Source organism: Rhopilema esculentum, chromosome 14 (genome assembly GCF_057945365.1).
Source record: "Rhopilema esculentum isolate cy_ngs chromosome 14, ASM5794536v1, whole genome shotgun sequence".
In the NCBI taxonomy this organism is placed as follows: domain Eukaryota; kingdom Metazoa; phylum Cnidaria; class Scyphozoa; order Rhizostomeae; family Rhizostomatidae; genus Rhopilema; species Rhopilema esculentum.
In genome coordinates, this window is record NC_142828.1 from 2999687 (window position 1) to 3016781 (window position 17095).

General features: G+C 34.6%; 1 protein-coding gene across 2 annotated transcripts; it reads right to left on the reverse strand.

The window, feature by feature from the left end:
- Positions 1 to 207: 207 nt before the first annotated feature.
- Positions 208 to 15277, reverse strand: LOC135696530 (uncharacterized). 2 transcript variants are annotated; one of them, XM_065215950.2, is made up of 8 exons: positions 15121 to 15277; positions 10473 to 10567; positions 7663 to 7811; positions 6138 to 6441; positions 5160 to 5291; positions 3922 to 4235; positions 3203 to 3305; positions 208 to 2032 (listed from the first exon to the last, which is right to left on the reverse strand). In XM_065215950.2, exons 2-8 carry the CDS (start codon positions 10551 to 10553, stop codon positions 1982 to 1984), a joined length of 1134 nt encoding a protein of 377 aa, XP_065072022.1. In that variant the 5' UTR covers positions 10554 to 10567; positions 15121 to 15277; the 3' UTR covers positions 208 to 1981. The 2 variants fall into 2 exon arrangements, with proteins under 2 accessions (XP_065072022.1, XP_065072023.1); XM_065215951.2 differs by having other exon boundaries at positions 10473 to 10564; positions 15121 to 15273.
- Between the last annotated feature and the right edge of the window lie 1818 nt (positions 15278 to 17095).

Consider the following 17095-nt stretch of genomic DNA (forward strand, 5'->3'; position numbering starts at 1 on the left):
TTACGACTACATCCCTGCTAAAAATGTGGACAAAGTTTTTATCGGTTTATAAAGTGTCTTTGCCCCTCCCCCCCCCCCGAAAAAATGCTCAATTTCCGCCACTGAATTTTGCAAAGATACATCTATGTAGAGAATTTGCGTCAAAAATTATTAAAGGCAGACACTTATTAAACGGACCTCAGTACGGGCAAAGAAAAATAAACAACATCGCTTTGATTATTAAATGAGACTGGATGCAACAATATACATAACTTTGAGGTATACATAATGCGTATCAGTACTTTTGAATTAAACTGAAATTAAACAATTTTTTTATAATTATGCCAGATTTAACCAAACGGTCTTTACGTGACTATATTACCATGAAAAGACTAGTTAAACAATCATGTCAATGAATTGGAAGAAACATCACGTTCTGCCTGGTTGTAAAAATGTTTAGAGTAATTTTGTACTAAAGGGGTGGTCACTCCTTTTTCTTAATACCGGAAATAATTGTAAACTAGAACCGAAGGTGGGATTACAATAACAAATTTTCACTATATCTGACACCAAATTTAATTTGACACCTTAATTTGACGACGACACCTTAATCTGTTCTACGATGTAAAGACCTTTGGAAAATCTTTTATCATTTTATATCTACAAATAATAATGCCTGTTTACTATCAAAGAACTGATGATTACAAGACTAGCTAAAATTTTGCTTAATGTGGAATAATGTACAAAAAGTGTAACATTGAAACAATTTGTTCCTATATAAATGGCATTAATATCAATGGGTTGTTATTGCTTTTGGGGATTTCTAAAGCCTGGGAATGTCTATCGAGAACGCATGTCATAATTTAATTTACCAAAAAACAGTAATTCTATTTTTTTGCTAGGGAATGGGAATGTTCCAACAGCGCCTTGCCCGCCTTTTAGTTAAAACAACCCTAACAGGCGGGTGAACTTATAAAGGGGGGAGGGGGTCTAAGCTATCATGTAGAAAGGTATAGCAAACATTTCACTTGTTTTTAGAAAGAGAAATTTAAGGTTCTGTTAATGGTATTTTATCTGCGAAAAAGAGTAATAAAACATTCATTTTTGCCAATAACTCACAACGACATTAGGTAACTCTAGGAAAGTTACAAAAGGGGAGATATAGCAAAGCTTCTCGAACGATCGCATTTTTATATTTCTTCAACAAAGGCGTAGATGGTTTTTAATAAGAGGAACTGCTTCCCGCGCCTTTAAAGTGTCTGCCATTTTATTTTTTTGCTTTCAATGTTCAACTGCAATGATTTAGGCTAAAGTAACTCCATTAACAAAGAAATTTTGGTTTGGTTCGATTATACTAAATTACGACGTACTTGATTCAATGCGACATTCTGCAAAGTTTAAAAAGTGAAGGCTGTTGCCTTAAAGATGATGTTGTGCTAAAGGGAACAAAAGCTAAACTAGAAATGAAAGCCACCAGATTTCGACTGTACATAGGTAGCCTATAAAAGGAGTATGTGAAATCTCCACAAAAGTCGTGAAGAATCTAAATTCTGTTACATTTGTATGAGTAAAATGAGTTGCGTTAAGGAAAATCCATTTCTAATAAATTAAACTTGAACCACTATAATTACATCACCACATTATACTTTTCACCCTACGAAAATTACCAAGATGCCACGAAGCTATTTAATATTTTACGAATTCACTATCTTTTTGCAACTACAGCTGTTACTTCGCAACGAGCTATCTTTTGACGATTGCTGTAAACATAGAGCGCCGTCGATGACGATTTATCAATGTAGTGGTTAAATGCTCCTGTCAAACTTGACGTCTTATAATACAACCCCTCATTCACAATGGTTTGTTAGTGTCAAAATGGATGCATTGAGTATGGAATATACACAGTATTACAAGATCAGAAAAACAATGTCAAGTTAGTAAACAAAGTCTTTACCGTAAAAAACAATGAGCTAACGTGCCAACGGCAACAGGTTTGTTGATATTATGATGGAACATGAACAACTGCACGGCAAATGGGACAAGTTGGATTCGACTAAAAATGAAACAAAAACTGTCGTAAAGCAAATGAATTGAGAACATTACGTCAATGGTTGACGACTTAGGCCCAACTCTCACTGACAGTAGCAGGCTAAGTAATTTTAACGGCTGTTGGAGCTGAAGGATAACGGCTCACTACCACTGGTCGAAAGTGCAACGTTTTAAAAATGATGTTGACTACACCTGCAATATTTACATGTCAGAGGTAAACAATGCAAAAAAACGACATGAGGAGTAGGGTTATAAAATTTTGGTTTCGTTACTTTCGTTGTTTAACGTCACAAGACCTTGCTAATCTTCCTAATATCCTCGAAGCAAACTTTAAGAGCCTTAAAACGAAAAAAGCTTTTAATTGTTCTTTAGTCCTTTTAGTTAACAACATCACATTGCACATCTCACAAAAATAGTTATAATACAATTTTAATATCAAAGCCCTGATATTAATGCCACAGCGAATTTCGAAAAATGATCTCAGATTTATGAAGTGAATCTACAAAAGTATTCAGCATGTGAACAGCATTTCAAATCATCATTGATCATTTGCTACCAGGGGCGTAAAGATGGAGTGGGTAGCTGGGGGTAAAAACTTATACCTATTGTGCAACTAGCTTACGTTCAATCTGGGAACCCAAGCTGGCATCCCCTAGGTTTCCTGACAACATAGCATTGACAAATACCCAATACGATTCACTTTCTTGCTCTGGCAATACAAAAGCGACTCACGGCTCACGTTTAACAAGATTAAAAAATATTGAAATCCCGCAATTTAGGCATTCAGTGAAAGCATTGGTAAAATTTTCCAGTTTTTTGAAATCCGCTTTCCTTTTAATCTTGCAACCCCGATGATGATGATGATATTCGTGGTTTTCAATTGTATTTCAAGCATAAAGCGGGGGCGCAGCTGGCTATTTTTACATCCAGGCTAGAAGAATTCTTGTCTTTATTGTCAAGGCTAGTCTCACTAAGTTTATAGAAGTTATGAGGTGTCCGCGTAGCGGGCTTTGTTTGGACTCCATGATCAATAAATGTTATCAGAAATGTTTTGTATACGTCAGGATAGAGCAGAAACTTCAATTCTACTTCGAATATTTCTAATATTTATAATAAAGGAAAATATCTATATATATAACTGTTTTTAAATAAAGTTAAAAATTAGTGAACTTACCTTAAGCCATTTGTCAACACATTTGCTATGAAACTCATGGGCGCATGGAAGTATCCTTAAATTTTCACTTTTTTCAAAATCACAAAGACAAACGACGCATCTCCTGATAAAAGAAATGAAGAAAGCACGTCAAAACGGTCTGCTTACAAAATAAACTTGTAACATCAACTAAGTTATGTGCTAAATCAAAATGAAACTTAATCAGTTAAAATTATGATTATTATTTTTAATCATGAGAGAATTTCCCTTTACATTTGTACACAGCATCATGCTTTCATTTCAATTTACTGTCGTCACAAATCACAACATATGACGGTTATCCTATTTCAATGTGTAGGTTAGACCAAAGATTTAAATTTATTTTTATTTCAATAACCAGTCATGCTTTTTGTATAAAGAACAGGATAGTTCTAGGTTGCTGCTCTGAGAATCATGCTAACGCGACCATCAAATAGACAGTACCATGCAGCATCGAACACTGGATGGCATTAGACAGTAATTGTCAATAATAAGTTAGGTTAAAAACTGAACATTTTTTGGCAACGTAACCAAAGGCCCTCCTTGTAGTCTCTAAAAACTTTCCTTGAAAAACATAGGTTTGCAGCACCTGGGTCAAGGCACCAAATTTAAAACCTTGGTGTCAAACAGCCCTGTTTAAAAACTGTTTGACAAACCTCCTAGAACATTACTGGTAGAAAACAAGATAAAAAACAACTTACATATGCTCAGAAGAAAATTTTGAATCGTCTTCATAAATATAAGATGGAAGCTGTTCAATATCCAACTTGCTTAGGCCTCGTGGTTCTGAATTCGAATTGTCTACATTGTTCCATTCATAATTCGTTTCGTCATGATCGATTTCGATATTGCCTGTATAAAACACAGAACCAGCTGCAGTTCTCTGGATCGAAGACGTAGGTAAGACACGATACGGATGATAGTGGAATGGAACGTGCAGGTACGGGTAGGGCGCACTAGTTGCGCGTGATGAAATGTGTCGCCAATGATGCCTTGACTGACTAGTATGGGATGGCTGAAACAAAATAGAGATTGACGCTAATTCAGATGTTGAGGTACGTTATTGGCATCGAGATTCTGGGTGTTAAAACAAACAGTTACAAGGAACAGATAGCATACAAAACTATTAGTATCATTTTTGGCATCTCCATTCAACGCAATTTAAAAAGCTTAGAACACACCTTTGAATATGGAGTCATGCCACGAAAGAAAACTTGATAATAACCAATAAAAAAATTTACTTATAGAATACATACCAAAGAGGAAAAGAAACAAAACCTACGATGCAAAGCTTCTTTAAACATATAAAAAAACAATAAATATCCACGAGTACTTGTCATCTAGGTTGCCCTTCAGCAGAAAATCAAACAGCCTCTTACCCAGCTTTAAGCCTCATAATAGTCAGATTGACAAAACGTGTGAGACTTTGATTGACATTTTCTTGAGCCATAATAGGTAACCAGAAACTCACTTAAACCAGTTTGTATTATCTTTCGTTTCAGATTTCCAAAAATTTTATTTCATCATTTCTTTGAGGGTTCTTCCTAAGGTGTTAGCAGAATTCGTTGTTTGACTCCAATTTTGTCTCTGAACAAAATCTCATCTCTCTACTTGCTATTTTATTATCTCTCTCTCTCTAATTAAATCCTAGGTATCTTAATTTAATTTTTTAACAAGCTTTTATATCACTGTATAAGATTATCAATTTTACTCCTATAAATAATAGGCTTTAATTAGCTTATCTTTTAGCTACTACTGTAAACAACATCTACCGTAAATAAATAAATTAATTATTATTATTATTGTGCTCTTTAAGATTTTCGCTCATAAAATTCATTATCTGCAATTTTTCCACAATTTCTACGCAGCAACCCCAAAACCCAACCTGCCTAGTAAAAATGATCTTTCGTAACGAAGTCAAAATAAGCGCTTCACCCACCACTGTCATTGCAGGCATATGATGATGACCAATGGACACACACGAAAACGGGTAGTGCTGATATCTATGGATGTGATGGTGAATATGCGTATGGTAATGTGAGGAATCCTCGGCTGTTGTAGCTGCATTCATCTATAGAAAGAAGAAGAGGCTATTGAAAAACTATTTTTGAACATCAAAGAGAGGCCTTGCAAAAATGGATGCTCAAGGGAAATTGTGAATATTTCCAAGCTATGTGCTACAGGATATGGTAAAAAAACTTTGCTTTCTAAAATGCATCCATTTTCAAGTAATCACATTCCTGACCCAGAACGATATTTCAGTCTGCTTTTGTCATTTTTTCAGCATCCAGATGATTCTGATTAAAAAACCCGTGGATTTAGCATGAAAACAGCACACGCATCATTACTATGTAAAAATGCCGATTGAAGTACAGATTATTTATTCAATGTAGAGAGCAAGTTCACACTCAAGAAAAATTAGTATCAATTATAAAAAATAAACCTTACAAATTATGAGTCGCAAACTTAGTCGCTCAAATGTCCTAAGTCCAGGGATGCCCAAGAAAATTGAAGAGGAAGGGGGCTGTAGACGAGTTGACTCTAGCGTGCCAGCTAACTTGAGGCTTTGCATTTTAAAAACGATAAATAGCTTTGTGAATTTTATATTGATTAGACTATTGAAAAATCTGCTTCTTTTTGTAAGAAGATTTTGGGATCAGTTTTTATTAAAAGCGAAGAGATGTCGATTAGTTTTCATTTTCATAATCACCTCGGTTCTATCTAATTCAGAATCAGAGTATCAATATGAAAGTTGAAAAGCCTTGCTTTGTCAAAATGACATTTTAACGAAATACATCTTGGGTTAAATATGTTAAGTATAGATTTTGACAATCAGATTTCTTAAAAAATCATATTTTTAAAGTAAAATATACCACAAATTGAACAATATATATTTTTAACAGCAAAGCGGTCATACCGGATGCCTTTGGAAATAAGTTTCTTCCAATCTGTTAGGTATCATATCTGGCTGGCCATGAAGGGTTGGGATCAATGGTGGAATGGCAAGTGAGCCTGCAACTGGGATAGGACTAAAGGAAACAGCACCAGATGGGATGTGATGAACTGGTAGCAAAGGGTAAGGACTTTGTGGGTAAGCAGGTGTAGGTGTGAACACATTTTGTTGGGGCTGATGCTGTTGATGACAGGAACAGTTTGCATTTCTGCACCCATCAAGAGGAGCTTGGCAGCTACATGGTTGAAGAATTGGGGCTGAAATTTCACTGAAATGACAAACATAGCTCAAAATTAAAGCTGTAAAGTCTACATTGCATCAAATTGATGGTAGTGTACATTCAATTAATTAAAAAACACCAAAATTCGTCATGTTACTATTGTAAAGCTTGAAAAAACATGCAGCATTTTGTTTGGAAATTTGTTCATGATTGGCTGATGTGTGCCATGATAAAAACATATCACGAAGAAGAAAATACTAAAAGCTTTGCAAAATGAAAATACATTCTAAAACAGTAGGAAGAAGTAGCTATTGTCTTAGGTAGAGTTGCATAGTCTTCCCAAATCAACCTGACTGATATTTCCTGTACTGCTACATTTTTAGAATTGATACCCTGGTCTTACTGGGTTATTCAAGATGAGCAAGATATTTCACATGGGACTCTTTTTACTGACAATAAACAAGATGTCTGCTTCCCAAGCATTTATTACACCAGAATATTAAGCAGAAAGGCCTGTAACTTTCACAGAATTTGTGCAAAAATAAGATGGGAGATCTGTAGTGACCAATGTCGACAAAATCAATTCATCGATTGGATCATAATCATTAACACCATCTGTTGTCTTTGTATTCACAGTAATGTAATCAAAAACACTTTGTAGCTTTCCCTTGTTATATGTGTATACGCCCAGTTTTGTATTTAAAAAGTCAGTCAATTAATTTATCAAGATGCGACGATCACGTGACATAGTCTCTTGCTGGCTCCATGCTTTCTGCATGTTAAACTAGACCTAAAAACGACAGCATTGGCAACAACAAAACCAAAATATAGGAACCAATCAACATCAACAATCGTTCCTATAGATCTAAAGATAATTAGCTGTTGAAGATTATATATATTATTTGTTGAGGGGTTATCTTATCTTTTGTTAGTTATACAAAGTGCAAAGTGACGCTTAATCGGATTATCTTCTTTGTTTTTCACTGGATGGGTCACACATTGATTGTTATTCTGCACTATAATTTGATGATAGGCTTGGTGAATATTTAGAGTTTTTGCTTGTTGAAATAGCACACTTTTATTTATGCACATATCCTTGCACATGCACTAGTGAGATTAAATAGTTCATAATTACTCCTACTCATATTGACACTGCCCCTAATTCCTTCAGTCTATTTATTTCAAGGGCACCTTTTATCAAACACTCAATTTTTTCTAACAGTAGGCAAACAGTAGTAAGCATACATCAATTCTTAAGAAAGTGCTTACCTAAGTGCGGGACAGCAAGCTTGTTGTCTTGGACAGGAATTGTAGCTACAATCAAACCCTGAATGCTGAGAAAGGTTGCAGTTAGGGTGGGCAGCTTGTTGTGGATGTCCTCTATTTTCCCGACTTTGACAACATTGAGGGCATGGACTCTGCAAAACCAGAAAATTTTTAAATGACAAAATACATACCGTAAATCCTCAAATTGCCCCATTCAAAAATCCCGCCTTCGAATAAGCCCCCTTTTGAATAAGCCTCCATCCTAATACATACCGTAAATCCTCAAATTGGCCCCCCCCCCAAATAAGCCCCTACTGCTACCATAAATATCGAATTGGACCCCTCCATTTGATGATTTTTGCCATCTGAGGTTGCCTATGGCGTTTTATTGAATTACCACAACAAATTCAAACTTTTTGGCAATAATTAATTAAATGTTCATAAATAAATTCCTACTAAAATAGAGAAGGTCTTTTAATAATGTCTTCTTAAAGTCTACAATAATTCTATAAGCCTGCCCCCTCGTATAAGCCTCCCCCTCGTATAAGCCTCTCCTCGAATATGACCCCATCCAAAAATATCGAAGTAAATAAGCCCCCAAGGGGCTAATTTGAGGATTTATGGTAAAGGAATAAACACAACTTGCAATGTTATCTGAAGATTATCTGCTGAACCATGAAAGGTGCAGTTCTGCATTGATATGCTTTGATAGTTTTCAATATCTGCTTAGTCCTTCCTGGCCCATCCCACTTTTCCATAGTATGAAATGTTGTAAATTTGGCCCCAGGTTGAAAAGGTTGCCTGTCCCTGTCCCAGGCTTTCGTCGGAAAGGCGTGCGATCGCACGCGCACGCCCTGGCGCACGCCTGCTGCTTTCCAGGAGTGCAAAACATCGCACGCCTTCTTTTATTATCGGAGCAAAATTCATGATTATTGGTTTTGTGGGTTTTTGAGATGAGTTAATAAATTGATCCCTCCTTGGTACTATTACTTCATGCCACTTCAAAATGGCTTAACACCTTTTCAGGATTGCCGATTAAATATTAAATTTTGAAATAATCATAGAACTAATCTACAGTGGAATCCCGATATTATGAAACCTGACCTGGTTACAAGTATAACTAATTTTCCGGCATGACAAAAAATGTCTGGCCCCTTGAACTCTACCTCTGCACAACTCTCGTTTCTCGTTATTCTCGTTATAACGAAACTAATTTAGTCTCTTCATCATAATTTTCCTCAATATGACGAACTTTTCCAAAACCTTTACCGTTATTTTGGTCTACTTATTCCCGGTGTATATTTATAACTATTTCTCGGTGGAGTCATTATTGTCAGCGACAAAACATACATTGGAAAACATGCACTTTTAATGATGCAAAAAAGGAGAAGAATTTGTGCAAACGTTTACACTTTTTCAAGGCTTTAAGGCATTTCATTGAACAAATCCAAACACAGAAGACTATAACAGACATTTTTGTCCCCGAATTTTAAGAGGAACATTAAGTGTTTTGAACAAGACTTTCTTTTTTTATGACTAATGTACGAAAGTAGCCGATTATGCGATAAAAAGGAGCCGATTTGCCAATGATGCGGAAAAAAATAACAGAGGATTTGCTGGATTTCGCTACCCCCTACAGCCCCCTCTTTAGACATCGCTATGCTTTAAATCTAGATTTTAGCAACATTTGATTTAATGAAAATTGGGCCATAATTATCTTTTATGCATCTGGCCAGTGAGGTACACAAAATAGCTGTCATGTTTGATAACAAAGGGCTCTCGATGCACTGATTTACACGAAAAAACTGCCATTACAACCAGATGAACGCCAAAGCATCAATGATTCTGCTAAGGATTCATAATTGAAGCTAATGAAAACTGCTTACGACATGGCAAACATATTTCTATTTTTGTAGTGCCGTTTTTTTGGATATATTAAATAAGCTCAGTTTATACTTGTTTAGAAAATTGCTCAATTGCTAAAATTTAAGTAGTCATGGTAAGAATTCAGCGAAGTAAATTTCATTGAAATTTTTGCTGTCATCATTTTTGTGTTGGCCATTTCTCCGTAGATCTACCATAATTACCAAAATGTTTTGTGAAAAAATGTCACACGCCATCACACGCCTGGATGTTTTCAGGGGTGCGGTGGTTAGCACGGCTGCTATATTTTTCCCACGAAAGCCTGCTGTCCTAATATCACATTATAAGAAAAAGCTATGACAATAATTTGCAAGAGAGCCTTGAACCTGGTATCACAGTCGTAAAATAGCACAAACAGACCTAGTCACTTGTATTTTTGCAGGTGAGTTGTAAATTGCTAACTTCATTTCTTAAGACCAGATATATCCAGAAAAAATGTATTGTATATACAGAAAATGGCCTAGAAATAGGTCAAAATAAAAAAATTCATGAAGTATTATTCAGACTAGTTGTTGTTGAAGTTCCCTTCAATTTCTGATGTTGAAAATTTTGTTTGACCTGTTTTCAAGATACTTCTAAACGGAACCTTCAAATGAATGGAACATCAAGGGAAGGATTATTTCCTCCATGTTCAGTTAAGGAGATTGATTCACAACAGCACTCATCAGCTTGTGAAAGGGAGCATGGAAGGGAGCGCAAGCTATTGCTCCTCTCAAACAAACAACCATGTACTAGTGGACACTTTTCAGCATGGTTTTACAATAATCTTTTTTAGCATATCAAACTGCCCATTTATACCAAAATTCATGCTAGTATCACATTTTGCACAACTGGCGCTAATGTACTATTGTAAAATTATGAAAATACATATGCAAAAAAACATATTTTACCTTTCTTTCAACCCCAAAAGGTGGAGTGAATGCTGGCAATGTATCCCTTGGATATGACTGTTGTAAGCTATGTGAAGTCATTTCCAGCTTACCTGCTACAGCAAAAAACAAGTAGATATAATGTAACCAAATGAAAAGGTTCATTCACATATAACTATATGTTATAAATTGATAAACTACCAATTTCTGTGCATTTTTTAAAATATAATGTTTGGGAAAACATTACATCAATTCTATTATTAGAAAAATGAATGTGTTAGAAGTGTATCATTAATCAACAGAAATTAAATTTATTCAAAATACTGGGTGTTCAGCTAATAGTCAAATTAAAAAAACTTCAAAATTAATCTTAGGAAAAAATAAGTGAGTGTAGAAAAGTTTTATCATGGAAGTAGTCTTTTCTCCCTACATAGCAAAAGGTAAAAAATCTGTTTGCACATGTTCAACCCTTCTTTCTTTATAATAGCTAATTTGTAACTATATTTGGGATAAACTTAAAGGCAACATATCACACTGTTAATTAGTTTACCAAAACAAAAGAAGAAATTATATGTCAGTGAGTTTTCAAAACATAACAAAGGTAGTATCTCATCTGTTTTTCATCAGTTAATTTGTTACTAACTAATTTGTCAGGCTTTACCAATTTTGAGGACCCTTTAAATTCAACTAACAAAAGCAATGAAAACCGTGTCTTTCTTTGTCTTACACACTGTCTTTGTGTAACATTTTGTTCATTTTCCCAAAACGTCATTTTCTGATGACTAATAACAAACAGTTTCTAAAAAAAATATGTAACTGAATAGTTTACTTCACTTGGCTACATATACTAAATTTTCAAGGAAAAGCAAGGAGAGGATTCCCATCTGCCAAGGATAAATTAGATATTCACACAAGGCTTTTAAAAATTGACATGCTGCATACATAATAAATCAAATCTTTAAAGACTTGCACTCATACACTGCTATATCTGCTATTTTTCTTCTACTCTAATCTTGGAAGAATTTTTTGAAAGATCAACAAGGCAACAAGGTTAGGTTCCACTAACAGTTTTAAAAATCCATTTTTCACAAACAGTAAATATGTGGACATAAAAACACACAGATGAGACTGCTCTGACAAAGTCAATGCTTAATTACTTTTTGGCTTCATGACTCTGGGTGAGCAGTACCGAACAGCAGGACAATAGAATTATTTGAGTTTTAATAGTTTTTAAATGGAAAGTAAACCACTACTAAATTATCCCGCATATTACTCCATTTCCATTTCTGTAAGAGAACGAATTTGTAGGAAACCATTTACAATTTTTAGCTCCATTCTATTCACGCTCAAAAACTGAATCATTTGATACCAAACTGGAGTCATTCAAAAATATTGCTCAAAGTTTAGAGTCAAAAACAGAATAACTTGAATGTGTTCCGTTTTATTGGGAACACTGAAAACAGTGGTATTCAAAAACAGGGTCAATCTCAGTTTGAAAAAGAGCTAAAACAAAAAGTATGAGAAAAGATAAGAACTGAGTAATGGAAACAAACATGTTATTGTTTTGACCAATGCAGAGTGGCCTGGAGTGATGGGAACAGTTCAAGAAATACGAAAACCAAAACGGAGGCATAAGAAAAACAGAGAAATTGAAACCAGGCCTTAAAGAGTTATAATGCCCCTGGAAATGCCACAAAGATAACACACACAAAAGTAACTTGAAGAAACAAAAGAGAAAAAGAACAGCAAGTTAAAAGGTAGAACTGAGCGTACAGTAGAAAGTGGGTCTCATTAGTTCTAGGCGTAGTGGAGGCATGTGCATGCGACTGCATGTCTAATATTACCAGGACTGCACTAAAGCCTGCAAAATATACTTGAAAAAGCTGAAAGAAATTATAAATAGATGCTGAAAAATATAGCATGAAAACTTAAGAACTAATGAAAATCATAAACTATTAATGGCCTCAGCAACATGTGTACTAAAAAATTATAAAGGCTTTTAAACACTATCTCATAAATGCTTTGGCTTTCATCTTCAAACCAAGCATTTTCTTAGCTTTTGTTTCAATTATTTTTACTTTTGTCAGTTTTGCTTCCTCTCAAGTTCCCTTGAAGTACACTGGGGTTGCAAAAAGTATGGAAACAGTAGGTCAAGATGGCGGCTCACAGTGACCACAGGTCTAAGCTGACCAATTTCAAAATCAGAATTTTGAGGTGAAGGGGCTTGGAAACGATAGTTTATGGCCGGAAAATGCATTCGCCATTCTTCCGACCTTTGGTTTGAAGAAAATTTGATGATTGGTTCGCTGTTTTTAAGGAAAAAAATCAGCTTAACTTTGAAGCATCCCTTCAAAGCAATTCTGTAAAAGTTTCTCTGAGTATTCATGAAAGATTACCACAAAGTGTCATTTTATTTAAGAAACGTGAACAAAAAATGTTAAAATTTGAAGCAAACTGCTTAAAGCTTCTTTTGCATGAAAAATTATAACTGAAAAAGTTATGTTAGCAGTGCACTTTAACTTTAATGTTTCAATATTGACACAAGGTGAGTGGCTCTACATTTGATGTTAATGACTTGTTTATCTTAAATTCTGATGTTCACAGTATCTTTACACATGACAATCAAAAAATGAAACCAAAACCGTCAACCTTTATTATGCTTTTGAAATTAATGAAAAAAATCATCTACACCCAATTTTTCTATGTTTTTTAGCATACAAACTATTTTGATCACATCATCAATGTTCGCCTGACATCACTTTTAATAACCTTAAGCCTGATATCCCAGCCAAAATTATCTTCTTGGTAATATTTAAAGTCAGAACAAAGGTACACGTATTTAGTTTCAAGTTTAATTAAATTACCTTATACTTATCAAGTATTGTCTGTACTTTGAGGCACTTTTTTATCAATCCTTCGAAAATATTTTCGAGAAATTTTCTGAAGCATTGGTCCAATTTTTCCCTGACTTTTCACCCACAAAACACTAAGGTAATATTTCAAATTTACTTCATTCAAAAGCCATTGGAAAAACACAAAAAATTTTGTGACAAAAGCATTTATTACAAGACCCCTTAGCGCTGAACTTTTTTGTTTCCTGTTTTAAAAACCTGTCAGTCTATGCCCTTTGCTCCTGTGAGTGAGCCACCATTTTTAGCAACATTTCCATACTTTTGTGACTCCAGTGTATTTACCCAGAAAGTGTTACCTAACTTCCTTTAGCCTAGAGAAAAAATACTTTGATATCTGGAGAAACCATCACATGCAAATAGGCTCATTCAAGGTATACACTTGCCTAAAAAAGAATCTAGTTTAAGGCCTAGTTTGGTAAGTTATTGGACCTCTATTTATCAAATTGAATCACAAAAAGTTCCTCAAGAGTTCCTTTATTTCAACTACCATGAAAATAGCACAGATGCAAGAAAAACATTGAAATTCTGGATTTTATTTGAAATTGTAGCTAAATACGAGGCCAGGAACAAAAAAGAAGGCAAGAAAGAGGTTAAATAGGACTATATATAGATATATATGCGTAAAAGCACAATGTTGATCAAGAAGTAGCATTCATATTGTGTGATGTAATGCAGTCTTCACTTGCACCTTTCTATAGGGCTTTTCTTATCCCCTTGCTCAATTGATATGAGTTTTGAATGCAAATAAGTGTATCGATTTTAATTTTTGATTGTTTGCAGTGCTCAAATTATTCAAAAGTGAAATTTTCCTTAGGAATTTTGTCTTTAAATTATTCACCTTTTACATGTGTAGGTACTGATTTGGAATATACCTAATTTAAACATTAAATTTATATACTTACTTTTAACATCAAAAGCTTTATAGAAAGAAGAATTATATAAACACTTACAATGATATCAAGCCAATTGAGGACTACAAACTTACAATTGCTATATACTTTTTATCAAGTCATCTACACGTCATTTTTAGTAAATTCATTTTTAGCACCCCTTTAATAGTTTTGAAAAAAACTTCTAGGCCAAGTATTGAAATGTACAAAATTAATTTGAAAAAAAGAAAACAACCAAGAACATAAAACATAAGATCACAATACAATACAAAGAATAAAATGTTCACCTGAAATAAATCTTAAATAACATCCTTGAATTTCGAGTTAAATGGTTCTTTTATAGCAGAACTTTCTTCAAAGACCGAGAAGCTCACAACTGGAGGTCCTTACATATTTAGGCCTAGAAAGAAAGGCTTCGACCAAGTCCCATAAAACTGTTGGTCTACAGTCAACTGATACCATGGTCAAACTTACCAACAAACCATTGGAAAACTAGACTTAACAACTGCTTACATTTTCCTTGATTTACTGTTCTAGATATCAAAATAGACGACCTATTTGGTTCCAAGGAATACCGGCAGCCTTTTGTCCGCTACTAGGCCTAGTCAACTCACGATTTACATGCGATTAGGCCAAAGACTACTTAGATACTGAGTCCCAACGAATATAGCCTGTTAGCTTCATTCCAAAGATTGCTACTCCTTCTCTAAAGCAAATCTAAGTTTAAAATGGAAGAACAGAAGATATATTCGAGCTACCTTATTTTGATTACACAGTTCTCTGTGCCGCAAGGCGAGAAGACGGAATGAATAGGAGTGCGCGGCATCATACTTAACATCAAAAACATGATAGAGAATGGATACGAACCTCAACTTTTTACACTTTTGTCCCCTTTCTATCAATTTCTTCGGTTTTTCCCCCAAAAAAGAGTCCAGTTTAGTAAATTTCGCGGCTCCTGACTTACTCCTTCCCTGGCTGGTGCATGTATTTCATCGATGGAAACCCTTCTAATGCATTCACAGTGATATTTGTGCGCAACTTCCTACGCATCACCGGAAGTCAAAGGGCGGATATGACGTTTTCCTTGAACAGAATGAGAAAATTTTTTTATGAAATGGGACAGTTTTTTTTAGGAATTGAAAAATGATTAAAACATGTATGTACATTTTCTTAGATAAGGTAAAGTCTTTTCACATACTTAAGGAAGATAGACCGTATGATTAATTTTTGAATTTTACAAAGAATTTTCCGCTCTGATCTTTTCATTTGAATTTATTTGAAATGCTTTGTTATGATTTCACTATATTTTGAACTTTTATGCAAAAATCCATCTCCACAGCGAGAGGCCTCTTCTTTGTGTTTTATGCACTCTACAATTCTTTGGAAAATATATTGATAGCAAAATATATATTATTAATGCAATTTTCAAAAGTTTTCTTTTGAAAACCCTCTATAAAATGAAATAAATTGTAACGACCCAGCCCTCACTAGACATCTTATGAAAATCACACGAACAACATTGGATTGTTGGGAAGGGATGAACAATCGATGCAGTTTGTGAACCATTTGTAGGTATCAAAACAAAGAAACAGAACACATAATGATAGAGATATACCTAACATGTAGCTTCCAACCAGAGATGTAGTGGTGGGGGGTTCAGGGATGGGCAGTTTGAATTTAAAGTTTCGAAAAATGTGGGGGGAGCAGTTGTTTTTTCATTGTTACATTTAAAATTGATTGCGAGAATCAACAACTGGTTGCTATTATTTGACTCTGTTTTGCCTACTTTAATGTTTGATGTACTACACTCTTTCTTATAAGAAGAAGGTCATTTTTCCCAACGTTTGATGTCTTTATTTATGGGGTAATTTCAGGTTCGGGTGTTGTTAGATTTTTTCTTTTTTTCAAAATGATAATTCTTTATCAAAAATGATGATTTGTCTTTATCTGCAAACCATTACTACTTTCTAGGTCCATTTTTAGTAGCACGGTTCATCTAATAAAATCTTCTCTGTTTTGCTAGCACGAGAGAGAGTGTGTCAATTCAAAATCTAGCCAATGGGTCATAATTATTCAAAAGAAAACTTACAAATATTGCCTACTTTATCGATGTAGTAAATATTTAAGATGCATTTTCTCAAGATTTTTCTCACCCCCCCCCCCCCCCAACCATGGTGACGGCTTTTGCTAAACCCATGAACAATATTAACATTTTGCCCCCTCACTTTCAATGAAGTCCCCCTCCCTTCCCTTGATATCGATGTTCTGATCACAGCTGTCGCTCAGAAAGTCAATGCACCTGGCTTTTTTCCCTTTACTTTCTTTTAAATTGGTAAACGTACACAACTAGCTATATTAAAGCTCATTAAAACAGACTAAACATATTAACAAAAACCGAATTTTACAGCGTAACAGTAATAGGTGAATAACTAATAAAATACACGAATGTACAGTAGGTTCCCTGTCATTTTATATAGCCCACTTGTCCTATAATGGTTTACAAATGCGTCATGAGCAAGAAATCACAGATATGTTTTGATATATGCTTTAAAGGTTTTTATGCTTGAGCTTGAGGCTATTTCTGTGGGAATTTGGTTGCATACTTCATGACATCTGTAGGATACAGTGTCTAATTCGCATGCTATAGTGTTTGCTTTAGTGAAAGTCAGCCCCCCTGAGGTTATAAGATGATTCAGTTATGCTAAAAATATCTTCCATGAAATTTAGGTTTTCGTGGTGAATATTTTTGTAAATTTCTGTTGCAAATTGCTTTAAATTTCTTGTATCGATGGGATGGTAACCGTGTTTTCTTTGAGCAGTAGTTGTTCAAAACTAGATGAAA

Coding starts and splice junctions, on each gene's coding strand:
- LOC135696530 (XM_065215950.2), bottom strand. CDS start 10,553: ATGACTTCACATAGCTTACAACAGTCATATCCAAGGGATACATTGCCA. Junction 4,236..5,159: donor ATATGCCTGCAATGACAGTG/GTGGGTGAAGCG, acceptor ATTTTGTTTCAG/CCATCCCATACTAGTCAGTC. Junction 3,306..3,921: donor AAATTTTCTTCTGAGCATAT/GTAAGTTGTTTT, acceptor TTCTTTTATCAG/GAGATGCGTCGTTTGTCTTT.